The sequence below is a fragment of the Anabrus simplex genome, chromosome 5, assembly GCF_040414725.1.
Source record: "Anabrus simplex isolate iqAnaSimp1 chromosome 5, ASM4041472v1, whole genome shotgun sequence".
Taxonomy (NCBI): domain Eukaryota; kingdom Metazoa; phylum Arthropoda; class Insecta; order Orthoptera; family Tettigoniidae; genus Anabrus; species Anabrus simplex.
Window position 1 is genome coordinate 386,581,521 of NC_090269.1, and position 14,467 is coordinate 386,595,987.

The 14,467-nt window shown below is 37.7% G+C and overlaps 1 protein-coding gene across 3 annotated transcripts in view; it reads right to left on the reverse strand.

Annotated features, from left to right (window-relative positions):
- Positions 1-14,467, reverse strand: part of Eogt (EGF-domain O-GlcNAc transferase) — a 109,129-nt gene that overhangs the window by 80,544 nt on the left and 14,118 nt on the right. For all 3 annotated transcript variants that reach the window (XM_067147734.2, XM_067147733.2, XM_067147732.2), the window contains one exon: positions 6,594-6,788. In XM_067147734.2, the coding sequence (XP_067003835.2) occupies positions 6,594-6,788 (195 nt within the window). The remainder of the gene's footprint in view (positions 1-6,593; positions 6,789-14,467) is intronic.

Consider the following 14,467-nt stretch of genomic DNA (forward strand, 5'->3'; position numbering starts at 1 on the left):
GTTATCGCCAATACTGTTTATTTTATTTATCAACGATATTTTAGAGGGGTTTGGGGCAGAAAATTGGGCTGTACCAGTAATTAATGGTTTGGAAGTACCAGGACTGATATTTGCGGATGATGTGTTATTGATGACGCTAACTTCAGGGGCGATGAATAGGGCCTTAGAGTCAGTGATGCGATTTGCGAGGAAATGGGGATTGAAAATTAATGGAAATAAGTCTAAAATATTGGTAGTACAGGTGGACAAAAGAAGAAAGATAGAAGGGAATTGGGTAATTCAGGGAGAAAGATTGGAACAGGTAAGGAAGTTGGAATATCTAGGAGTTATTTTTAATGATAAAGGAACTTGGAGTGACCAGATCAAAAGAGTGAAATATAGAGGATTGGCAGCCTTAGCCTCAGTCAGAAATTTGCTACTCAAGTACCCGGGGATCAGTTATAAAACACTGAGACTCGTGTTCAGGTCGGTTATCGTTGGGAGGGTATTATACGGAGCAGAAGTTTGGGGGCTGGATGAGAAAAGAGAGGAACTAAGAAGGATTGTTAGTAGTTTTGCTAAGTTAGTGATGGGCTTACCGAGGTGTACAGCAAATGTAGGGGCGGAATTAATGTGTGGGGAGGATTTGGAATCAGAGGGTGTGAAAAGAATAGTTAGATACTGGATGAATTTAAAAAGACAGGAAGGTGGGAGAGTATTACAGGCAGCATATGTACAGCAATTTAAGAGCATGTATAAGGGTGGATGGTTAGAAAAAATAAAGGGATATTTGGAGAGGATAGGATTAGGACACCTGTGGGGGGAGGTTTGGTCAAAGACAGAAGTGAGAGGGATGAATATACTGGAAAGGAGAATTAGAGATATCCATAGGCAGAAATTATTGGGGGAAAGCAGACTAAGAAATTCGCTGACTGTTTTGACGAAAATAGAGGAGATAGCAGGGTTGAATATTAGATACGTCGATAGGTCAAAACGATATGGGATGATGTGGTGGCTTTTAGGTTTGCCAAGGAATACAGGTTGGTTACAGGGGAGGGATAAGACAAGGTGTGTACTTTGTGGAGATGTGAATGATGAGTTTCACTTGCTAAGAGACTGTGAGGTAACGAGGGGGTTAAGACATGGATTATTGAGTGCCGAGCATCGGGAAATATTGGGGAGAGGGGATGAGAACGCAATACTGAGATGGATTATTAAACAATGGGAAAAAGGGGGTGAATTGAACAGGTATTTTTGTGCGACAAAAAAGGCCTGCGAGAGTAAAATGAAGGAGAGTGAGTTAGAGGGTGGGCAGGGGAATAGGGGGGTGGAATAGTTATCTGTATAAGGGAAGGGGATAGTATGTTAAAATTCTAATGGATTAGGGAATATAGGGACTGAGTACTTAGTTAGGTGGAGTTGGGTAAGAGGACAGGATTGCATGGTCTGTTTGTTTTAAAGTTAGCTGGAATGCAAGTGCTGAAATGCTGAGTGTTGTTGTTTGATTATTGATCAGGTGTAGGTCAGTAACAAGAATGTGACGCAAGTACAGAGCATAATAAGGACACTGGATGAACACTGAGTGAGTGAACTGCTTCAGCTAATGACTGCTAATTATTCTTATTATTATTATCCTTATTATTATTATTATTATTATTATTATCCATTTTATTATTATTATTATTTATTATTCATTTTATCGTTATTATTATTATTATTACTATTATTATTATTAGTATTATTATTATTATTATTATTATTATTATTATTATTATTATTATTATTATTATTATTATTATTATTATTATTATTGCATGTGAACATGTATAGGGGCGAAGTCGCCTGTTATGTTCAATAAATGTATGTATGTATTATACTTCCAAACAAATTTCCTAACTTATACGTACCACTGCGGTTTAAGTGAAGGCCATCAGAGCGCAGATCCCTATCTCCTACCCACCCATTAGGATCTAGAAATTTCACTCCCAGTTTCCCCACATACCCACTCCATAGTCTCATTTAAATCTTTAATCACCCTCCAGTCAGTATTCCACTAATAACAATCTCCGCTTTCTTAAACTTCACCCATGCTGCATTTACCAGATCCCACACATCTCCAACTATGTTGGTACTTATATCCGCTTGCCTTACGTTGTTGGTACCAACATGAAACACTACCACCTTCTCCTTCCCCTCCTCCCTCTCTTCTACTTTCCTCAACATTGCCTCAACCTAATTCCTGGATAACATTTACCCTGGTTCCCTTTCCTACACATACTTTCCCCACATGTCTAACGATGGAATACCCCATGACCAGAGTCTCAACCCTACCCACCTCATTTGATCCCCTCCCCTCCAGGTCAGCCCTCTCTTTCCTGATAGCTGCAGAAGCTACTTCCTCCTCCCTTTTCTCCTTCCCATAACCCTGTTCCACCTGTCTTTTCCTATCCTCTACTCTACATTTCCCTTTCCTACCTTTTCCCTTCCTCCTACTTCCACACATCTCAGCAACAGTTCCCTGTCCCTCATCTTCCCTCTGTTGTTCTACCTGAAGTGACTCGTACCGATTTCGCACAGACACCTGTCCTGAATTCTGATCCTGAATAGAGCCCTTAGCCTGCAATCTCCTTCCCCTTAAAACATTAGACCACCTGTCTTCTACAACTCCCCCCTTTCCTTCCCCTCCCTCTTGTATACCTACTGTAACCTGTACATTGTTTGAGGGAGTCCTATCTTCCTTCCTGTCTTCTGTGAGAATCCTAATTATCTCCCTCAAACTCTCCAACTCCTCCCTCATACCCCTCAATGCCTTGCCACACCCACAGTTCATACACTCGTGCTCCTTAGCCATTCTTATGGAAAAAAATGAAAATAAAAATAAAATAACTTATTTGCAAAAAATAAAAGAACGGAGGTATATATTGTCTGGGATAGTACTAAAAGATCACACAACAATACGGTAATTAATATACGACTACACTACAATACTACTTAGTCGTACTCTATTTTTTATCCTACAACCTACAATATATTTATGTCTGTAACATACTTTATGCATTTGTTTGCTATCCGCAGTAAATAATGCACAGTAATCTACCAACGCGCGTGGTGCGTGATCCGTCTGGTGACCAGTATTACTTCTCGATTTCAACCACCGTGCGGGTTACGCACCAGGCGCGTGAGTGCGATAAGTCCACGAGTTCGACAGAACTCATTCCACCAGTGTACAAAACTTTGATAATTACAACTTTTAAAGAGTCTCACACAAATATTTTGCTCAGGATGGCGGGTATGTCACGCTCTGCTAATACGCAGTGAACGTGTTAAGGAAGATGTTGAGGAAAGTAGAATAGAAGCAGGAGGGAAAGGAGAAGGTGGTAGTGTTTCACATTGTACCAACAATGTAAGGCAAGAAGGTAGAAGTACCAACATAGTTTGGGATGTGTGGGATCTGGTAAATGCAGCACAGGTGAAGTTTAAGGAAGTGGAGATTGTTATCAGTGTAATTCTGTGTAGGAGGGATACTAACTGAAAGGTGATGGGGACTTAAATGAGACTATGGAGTGGGTATGTGGGAAACTGGGAGTGAGATTTCTAGATCCTAATAGGTGGGTAGGAGATAGGGATCTGCCCTCAGATGGCCTTCACTTAAACCACAGTGGTACGTATAAGTTAGGAAATCTGTTTAGAAGCGTTATAGGGGGATACATTGAGGGAAATGGGGTGGACTAGGGAGCGGTGATAAGGGTTCAGGGATCTGAAAGACAAGTAAGGATGACATAAAAATGTTGCTGATGAAATATAGAAGTACTGTAAAGAGAGGAATAGAATTAAGTAATTTAATAGATATATATTTACCAGATATTGCAACAGAAGTTGAATCATGGCTCAGAAATGATATTATGGATGCAGAAATTTTCTCACGGAACTGGAGAGATAGGATAGGAATGGTAGGAGGTGGAGTATTCATTCTGGTGAAAAAAAAAAATAATTGTAAGCTATGAAAATGTTAAAGATGACAAATATTAAATTCTAGGTGAAAGGCTCATCTCTAAAGATAATAGGCAATTTGATGTTTTTGTAACTTGTTTTAAGTTTCCAAAATACAATTTACACAATTAAACAGTGGTGGCTCGTGGCTGAATAATACTGAAGTGCTATAACCCGTTCTGTTTCCAGCGACAGATTTAGGAACTACGTGTTGTTTCTGGTTGTTTTGTACTTGTACCTCGTACCTGTGTCTGGCGAAGGGTCCAGCACGTGAGCATTAATGTATACAGACCGGAGCGCTGTGTAACGTCTTACAAGTCTTACAACATGAGCCTGCTTTCAGGTTTCCCCATTACAGACTTTATCCTTCCATGTCTTACTGATCATACTACAGACAAATCTCATTTCTGCTGCCTGGATTCTACTGATGTCTTTAGTTCTCACTGTCCATGTTTTGCAACCATATATCAAAATCGATATGTAATAGGTTTTGTATACAGTATGACTGTTACATTTTATTGGTATTCTCCTGCAGCATAAAAGTAAACTGTAATTTAAAAACTGAATAAAAAACATTCTATACAAGTGCTTCACGAGTTCTGTGATCTAGTGTATGTTAGTAAATCTTTCTGGGTTTTCTTTTTTTTACTTAATGTTGCATCAACATATGTAGGTCTTATGGTGACGATGGAATAGGAAAGAGCTAGGAGTGGGAAGGAAGCAACCATGGCCTTGATTAAGGTAGATCCCCCATTTACCTTGCGTGAAATTGGAAAACCACGGAAAACCATCTTCAGAGCTGCTGACAGTGAGGTTCAAACCCACTATCTCCCAAATGCAAGCAGACAGCTATGTGACCCAAACCATCCAATCACTCACTCACTATTTTGTTAGCAAATTTGCTGATGATTTAGCATTACTAGCAGTGGACATAAAAGAAGCAAAAACCCAGATATCAGAACTTCAAAACATTGCAAATAAAATTGGCCTCAAAATATCATTTGAAAAAACAGAAATTATGCCCCAAAAACCAACACAGCTAAAAGAAGTCACCATAAATGGTAATAAAATCAAAATAGTAACTCAGTTTAAATATCTTGGAGAAGTAATAACACATAACTTAAATGAAACAATCTCAATCCAAGTAAGAACAAATAGATTAGCTAAAGCACAAAAATTAACATGGGATATCTACAAAAAGAAATGTCTATCAATAAATACAAAAATAAAACACTACAACACAGTTATAAAACCGGAAGCTACATATGCAGCAGAAACACTCTTTTACCTGAATAAACAATCAAAGACTGACAGACTTCAGAAAATTGAAAGGAGGATTGGAAGAACCTGTATCAACAAAAAATATCAGAAAGATGGACAGTGGCGGTTAATACCTAACAAAGTCGTGTACAAAGAGCTAGAACCCATTACAGATACTATGCGTAAGAGGAGACTGGGATTCTTTGGACATATCATGAGGATGCAGGACTCGAGACTTCTGAAACAACTAGTACAACACAATCTCGTCTCAAAAAATACCACAACAGGATGTAAATGGATCAGAGAAGTAAGAGAGGATCTGAAGGAAATAGGCCTTACAACAGAAGACACCAAAAATAAGATAAAATTGAATACAAAACTCAAGAATACAAACCTCCGCTTTACCCTTACACAAAACAAACCAACAACACGCACATTTTCAACTGAGGAAAGGGCACGAAGATCGGAGCGTCTGAAGAAGTACTGGGAGGACCGCAAAGCCCGAACAATCCCTTCAAAGAGACCTGAACGACGGACTGACTAAAGTGATCCTATGTGGTCATAAAAGAAGAAGAAGAAGAAGAACAAGAACTGGTATGCAAGTAATACTGCATTGTATAAACTCACGGTACAGTAATCAGTTATGCAGAGATTCAAGGGAATAAGGCAACTGGCCGTAGGTTTTCAGTATCCGGATACAATAAGCGGTAATGGTAGAACAGAAAAATACACTTCAAGTAATCAACAATTGATGTATAGTGTTTCGCGGCCTGAAAAGTGGAAAGTTTCCGCAAGTAGAACAGGAACTTCTGGAATATGTGATATCATTGCATAAGGACGGTTAAGCCACTTCATCACCAGCCATCATAGATGGCCTAGGCGTCACTGAAGAGGTATACTAGGGAAATAAGGAGTAAGGTAGTTTTCCGATGCTTTCCTCTATCAGAAAATAAAAGACAGATCTTTGTGATTCCTTCATGTGATATAGAAGTAACCCAGTCAAACACACATGCTGTAACTATGTTCTCCACTCAATAAATACAAAGGTGTTTCTCTCTTAACAGCATATATATAAGTTCAATTGATGAGAGTTTCCAGGTGGGAAAATGTAAGAGATATTCAATGATATGAAAGTCAGATATCAGTGTTCAAAATGCAAACACCATCTAGGACTTGACAAACTGACTAACAGACATCTTTACTGGGGACAATAAAAGTGTCAATGAATTCTGATATCCTATCCTCTCTAACTAAACTGACTACTACCCTCTCTTCCAAATCCTCCTCTTATTTCCTTATCTGCTCTCTCAAAAAAATAAGTAATATAAGTTCATAATTTCATATTTAAGGGAACTCATACTTACCTTATATGGGCAAGATTCATCATTCTGACAGAGCTCTGCCATGGCAGGGAAACTTTTAAAGTAGAAAGGAATATGTTCTTTTGGCAAATTAATATCTGTAAAGTTGAATGCCAAAGAATTCTTCACAAGGGCCACAAGCAAGCACACAGAAATGGATACATCCCATTTCACTAAGAATGTTACAAGTTCAGCCATCTGGAAAGGAATAAAAATTGGTGCACTTAATAAACCATCACACAGAATCTCTAAGAAAGTTTGCTATTTTACGAGATATTATATTCAGAGTTGGGAAGTAACTGAGTAAAAGAATCTGATTATTTGTAACGATTAGATTCGTAGTAATTTTTACTTGCAATCAAAACTTTTTTAGAAAAAATAAAAATTTTAACTGTAATTTACTTCTTGAAATAAAATTGTTATAGTAATCGTTACTTTCTAGTAATTGATGTATATCGCAAGGAAGCAGAAACAGGAAAAATATTAATGATGAAGAATTTTCAGTTCTACAACAGAACCAGTAGCTTCCCCAGTTCTGGAAGATGTTACTTTTTTACCTCTTCAGTACTTCCAAAGACATCATACTTATCCCAAAGACATTCTTAAAATTAAACACGGGTATTCCTTCAAGTGCCCCTGTAGGGTGTGTCTTCAGTAAATGCAAAGATGCATTTCACTTCCAAAGAGGTCGAGGCTTAGCGATGAGAATTTTAAGATTATTATTTATAAGTTTCATATTCCGTATTGATTGGATTCTCATCTATTACAGAGAATTTTAGGAACCAATTATTTTATTTGTAAATGAAATGGCAAATTAACTGAAATGCTACATGTCATTACCTAAAGTAAAAATGATGGTAAAAGATAATTTTGCAAGTTCCAAGCTATCGTGCTTAGTCTCACCTAGTGATGATAGCCACTGAATGTCTCTATGCTAAAAAAAATCCCACACAAAATGAATAATCTATCTGCCTTGCATCTTTGGTATAGTTGTTACAGCCCCACGCAAAAAAAAGATGTCAGTGATTTCCTTAAGACTAGTGTTCTGTAAAGTAAGTGTAATCTTGCTGATTACTTGCTTGAAAAGTCAATTGTAGTTCAGTAAAACATTTCTCAAATAACTGTAAATATTTTTTACAATGGTTTTACATCGCACCGACAGAAATCGGTCTTATGGCGATGACAGGATAGGAAAGGGCTAGGAGTGGGAAGGAAGCAACCATGGACTTAATTAAGGTACATCCCCAGCATTGCCAGATGTTAAAATGGGAAACCACGGAAAACCATCTTCAGGGCTGCCGACAGTGGGGTTCGAACCCACTATCTCCCGAATGCAAGCTCACAGCTGCGCACCCCTAACTGTAAAACAACCCAATTACTTTTTTCTTGTAATCTTCCCATCATATCCACAAAACCTCCACCTTTATGTAGAATACAAACCCTACGGACATAACTTTTCATCACAAAAGTCCCATATGCACTGGACAAGATATCAACTAGAGCTACTTGGTGAGAAGTCTGTGACAAAATCTCTCAACTACTACACCCCTATGGGCATTTCCCTTCTAAATAATTGCCCACATTTCACATCCTGAAATTTATATACTTGCTGCAACTATGATCAATTTCAATATAATAGGACTCTCTTGTGAGAAGTAACTAATCATTAAATAATAACAGTTTTACTGGATTTCTGTGCCAATTTGTCAGATTTTAATGTCTGAAAATAACAAACAGAAAAAGTCAAAGAAGTCAAGCATATACAACATACTGGGTTACAACAATTACAGATTTGTACATTGAACTCAACTTCTATGAAAGAAAATCAATCAATCAATCAATCAATCAATCAATCAATCAATCAATCAATACTGATCTGCATTTAGGGCAATCGCCCAGGTGGCAGATTCCCTATCTGATGCTTTCCAAGCTTTTTCTGTAACGATTGCAAAGAATTTGGAAATTTATCGAACATCTCCCTTGGTAAATTACTCCAATCCTTAACTCCCCTGCCTATATACAAATATTTGCCCCAATTTGTCCTCTTGAATTTTCCAATTTAATCTTCATATTGTGATCTTTTCTACTTTTAAAAACACCACTCAAACTTATTCATTTATTAATGTCATTCCACACCATCTCCTCACTGACAGCACAGAATATACCACTTAGTCGAGCAACTTGTCTCCTTTCTCGCAAGTCTTCCAGCCCAAAATTTGCAACATTTATGTAACGTTACTCTTTTGTCGGAAATCACCCAGAACAAATCGAGCTGCTTTTCTCTGGATTTTTTCCAGTTCTTGAATCAAGTAATCCTGGTGAGGGTCCCATACATTGGAACCATACTCCAGTTGGGGTCTTACCAGAGACTTATATGCCCTCTCCTTCACATCCTTACTACAACCCCTAAACACCTTCATAACCATCTGTACCCTTTATTTACAATCCCATTTATGTGATTATCCCAATGAAGATCTTCCCTTATATTAATACCTAGGTACTTACAGTGATCCCCATAAGGAACTTCCACCCCATCAATGCAATAATTAAAACTGAGAGAACTTTTCCTGTTTGTGAAACTCACAACCCGACTTTTAATCCCATTTATCATCATACCATTGCCTGCTGTCCAACTGACAACATCGTCGATGTCTTTTTGCAGTTGCGCACAATCTTATAACTTATTTATTAGGTACTCTATCCAGAATAATATCATCCGCACAGAGCCTTATCTCTGATGCCATTTCTTTACTCATTTATTTATTTATATATATATAAGAAAACATAAAGGTCCAATAATACTGCCTTGAGGAATTCCCCTCTTAATGATTACTGGATCAGATAAAGCTTCACCTACTCTAATTCTCTGAGTTCTATTTTCTAGAAATGTAGCCACCCACTCAGTTACTCTTTTGTCTAGTCCAATAGCCCTCATTTTTGCCAGTAGTCTCCCATGATCTACCTTACCAAATGCCTTAGATAGGTCAATTACGATACAGCTTATTTGACCCCCTGAATCCAAGATATCTGTAATGTATGTATGTATGTATGGATGGATGGATGGATGTTGGGTATTCAGCCCGAAGGCTGGTTTGATCCTCCACAGTTCCGCCAACAGCTGCCATAGCCCAGGCGTCGCTGAAAACGCATACTAGGGAAATGAGAAGTGAGGTAGTTTCCGGTTTCTTTCCTCACTGAGCCAGAAGTTGCTATTACATATCAGTTTGCCAAGACCACTGAAATGCATGCTGCACCATCCAACACTATGAGTGACATTTTCACACCATTCATAACAGGCACTGGCTGCATAAGGAATGGTATTAGTAGCATCACACCTACCCCAGTCACTTTCATATTGTCAAATCCCAAACTACCTTCTATCAAACCAGTTATTAATTTTACAAACATGTCTAATTTAATCAGAAAGAATGCTTTCCAAAAGCTTACATGCAACACACGTGAAACTCACTGGCCTGTAATTTTCAGCTTTCCTTTATATACGGGCTATTACAGCACCTCTCCATTCATTTGGTATAGCTCCTACATGCAAACAATAGTCAAATAAGTACTTCAGATACAGTACTATATACCAACTCATTGTCTTTAGTATATCCCCATAAATCTTATCAATCCAGCTGCTTTTCTAGTTTTTAACTTTTGTATCTTATTGCAAATGTCACTGTTATCAGAGGTAAAATTCAATAATTTGTTAGTATTAGTCAACTATTCTATCTGGACATTACTTTTGTAACCCAAAATCTTTACAAACTGCTGACTGAATACTTCTGCTTTCTGAAGTTCCTCGCATACACAATCCCCTTGTTCATTAATGATTCCTGGAATGTCCTTCTTGGACCCTGTTTCTGCCTCAAGGTACCTATACATCCCCTTCCATTTTTCACTAAAATTTGTACGACTGCCAATTATGCTTGCCATCATGTTATCCTTAGCTCACTTTTTTGCTAGATTCTATTTCCTAGTAAGTTCCTTCAATTACTCCTTACTTCCACAGCCATTTCTAACTCTATTTCTTTCCAACTTGCACTGTCTTCTTAGTCTCTTTACTACTCTGTTATAATATAGTGGGCCTTTTCCATTCCTTACTACCTTTAAAGGTACATGCCTGTTTTCATATTTCTCAATAACTGCTTTAAATCTATCCCACAGTCTGCTTACATCTTTATTTACCATTTTCAACCGATCAATAGTTACTTTTTAAAAACTCCCTCATGCCTGTTTTATTAGCCATATGGTACTGCCTAATAGTCCTACTTTTACGACCTTCCTTCTTATCACATTTATTTTTAACTACAACAGAAACAGCTTCGTGACCACTAAGAGCATCTATTACTTCGGTTTCTCTATAGAGCTCATCTGGTTTTACCAGCACCATATCCAGACTATTCTTCCCCCTAGTTGGTTCCATCACTTTCTGGTTCGGCTGTCCTTCCCAGATTGACTTATCTACCATTTGTGGGTCATTCTTCCTGTCATTCACATTACCTTCCCAACTGACATTTGACAAATTGAGATCACCCACTACAATCATGTTCCTCTCTGTATCGTTCTCCACATAACTGATTACCTTATCATATAACTCCAAATCAGCATTTGCGCCACCCTTTTCCGGTCTGTACACTCCAAAAACATCAAGTTGCGTATTATCTTTAGGGATGAGCCTTGGGACGAAAACTGTCACACATAGCACAAGAAATTCCATTTATCAGTTAGGAATCCTCACTTTGGCATGTAGCCTACAGTAAAACCCTTCTTCACTTAACTAAAAGGGTAAAAGCCACTTTGGATAACACATTTTTTTGGATAAACGGTGTGAACTATTTTTTAGGGAAGTAAAAGTATTGTAAAGAACGTAAACTATTTTTTAGGGAGGTAAAAGTATTGTAAAGAACGTAACAGAATTAAGTAATTTAATAGCTATATATTTTGCAGATGCCTTGCTGGTGAGACCTACTGTTTACAGTGCACTATGTCTTCTGGCATAGGCTAGAACAATAATTTGTTATTTTCATTGACCTGTCTGTCTCAGTCTCATGCTTGGCTTTGACAACATGAAAGTGACTGAGATATGAATGATGCTAGTAATGCAGCCAGTCCCTGCTATGAATGGTGTGAAAATGTTGCTTATAGGATAGTTTGATGCATGTATTTCAGTGCGCTTCGCAGACTGGTATGTAATAGCAACTTCTGGCTCAGCGAGGAAACTCACTCCTCATTTTCCTAGTATGCCTCTTCAGTGATATCTAGGCCATCTATGACAGCTAATGGTGGAGCTGGTGAGGATCTAACCAGCCTTTGAGTTGAGGACAGAACATAGGCTACATACATATTTACCAGATATTGTTATAGAAGTTGAATCGTGGCTGAGAAGTGATTTTATTCCAAGAATAATTTTAATATTTATAAAGAAACTTTTTACATGTTTCATCATTTCTGCTTCTGATCAATTGTGACAAGACCTTTTATTTAAATTGAGAATCTTCCTACTCCAAGTAGAACTCAGGATTTTCGAGATTCCATCTTGAGTAAAATAATTGTAGTTTTAATTGTGACTGTCATATTTACAGAGAAACTCTATATGTGGTTCGACCTTTGTATAACATTTCATTTATGACATGACTTTATTTATTTGAGAATCTTTCAGTTCTAAGTCAAGCTCAATACTTTCAAAGTTCTAACTTGAGTGAAAAGAATTATATATTGTGTTAAGTGTTGTTCGAATCGTGACTTCAAGATTGTGAAGTTTTATTCTCCAGATACTTTTAGGAGCATCATAAGTCCCACATTAAGAGTGTTCATATGTGCATTGATTTAATGATGATATACATATTTACAATTGCCTGTTCTCATATTTGGCTGAAGATGACGCTCACCAGCGTCGAAACTAGTTCCAAGTAAATGTTATAACTTATTTAGTTTAGTATTGAAAAGGTGAATTTTTAACTTTACTTATCTATTAAAACTCAACCTTCAAAGTCCATGTCTTTATTAGGCCTATAGGCTACATCGCTAAACATGGCAACCTGTTGTACAGTGCCTCTGTGTAACGTCACTAATTCTCGGGATAAATAATAATAATGTTATTGGTTTTATGTCCCACTAACTACTTTTGCAGTTTTTGGAGACGCTGGGGTGCCGGAATTTAGTCCCACAGGAGTACCTTTGCGTACCAGTAAATTTACCAACACGAGGCTGACGTGTTTGAGCACCTTCAAATATGACCAGACTGAGTCAGGATTGAATCTGTCAAGTTGATTTCAGAAGGCCAGCACCTCAACTGTCCGAGACACTCAGCCCAGCTAATTCTCGGGAAATAATGAAGAGATGATGACATTCTACTTGGCGGGAGACATACTTGCAATGCAGGCGACCAGGCAAGTGACAATCCCCTGAATAGATTTTTTTTAAATGTCCCTGTATTATTGCATGTTATAAAACTCATTCCGTATTAACGGTTATCATTTTACAAATAAAAAAGTCTTGGAAAGGACGATTATATAAGACTTTATTTGTAAAGTGTCCCTACATTAGCCTCTACAAAAATGTTTCTTAAATCCGCAGAATAGGATCAAAACATGCGAGCCTCCGAATTCTTTGAAAGGCCATGGTTACTCAGTGGCAGAGTTATAAGGCGTCTACTGCATCTGACACTTGGTAAAATTAACAACTTTACAGACAGCAGAAATATTTTAGTGATGGATCGTCGTATTGTAAAGACACGTAGAACAGGTATTACTGGCAAATTTTCAACGGTTTCTCACTGATATTATGATGCCAATTTAAAGTTAATGGTTATTAAACAAGCAGAAATTAAAAATAATTGTGTAGCTGCAAGAAAACACGATATAACTAAAGCCAAAGTTCCGCGTTAGCGTGAAGACAAAGACAGCTTAAAAATGCATAAGGTACAAAAAAATGCATTCAGTGGCCAGCAACAAGGACGCTTTAAAGAAATCAAAAATGAAATTGTGAGGTATGTGCATGTAAAACCCAAGGGCAGAATGGCCATACCACAGCGCAATGAACTCACTGACCTTCAACATCCGTATCTTCATTATACATCGCTAACCGCTGAAGTCAAACCGAAGCCGGCAAGCAAAACGTGTGTCTAGTGGTAGCCAGTTGTACCTGACACTTAGTAAAAGTAAGTTTTATAGACAGCAGGAATATTTTCCTGATAGATTGTCGTATTGTAGAGATGTGGAACAGTTATTGCCAGCAAATTTTCAATGGGTTCCCTTCGACATTATAATGCCAATTTGAATTTAATGGTTATTAAACTCGTGGAAATAAAGAATAATTGTGCAGCCGCAAGAACATATGGCATAACTAAAGCCAATGTTCGGCATGGGGTGAAGACAAAGATAGTCTAAAAATGCATACTGTGTAAGAAAGGCATTCACATGATTTCACAAAGCATTTTTTAAGCCTGATTTTTTTTTTAAGGAAAAAGTGGGGATCGTCTTGCATTCAGGGTCGTCTTGTATTTGGAGAAATACGGTAACATTGGTCGCCAAATACCACTTGATGGGCAATACATTACACCAGTACAAGAATTCAAATACCTTGTGAGCATGATCTCAAACAAGGGTGGAGCATGGCAAAAAATACTTAATGGAATGATCAATGGGTCTAAATTCTATAACCTCACAAGTCCCTTAATCTGGGACAAGAAAGTACCCCTACAAACAAAAGTGTCCTGTATAAATCGTATCTTATTCCCAAACTCACGTATGGCATAGAAAGCTGCACATTGTGGACTATAACAGAGACCTTAGTAAACCATAGTTCCGTGAAATTAAATTTCTTAGGAATGCCATACAGAAAACACTGTAAGATCATGTAAGAAATGAGGATGT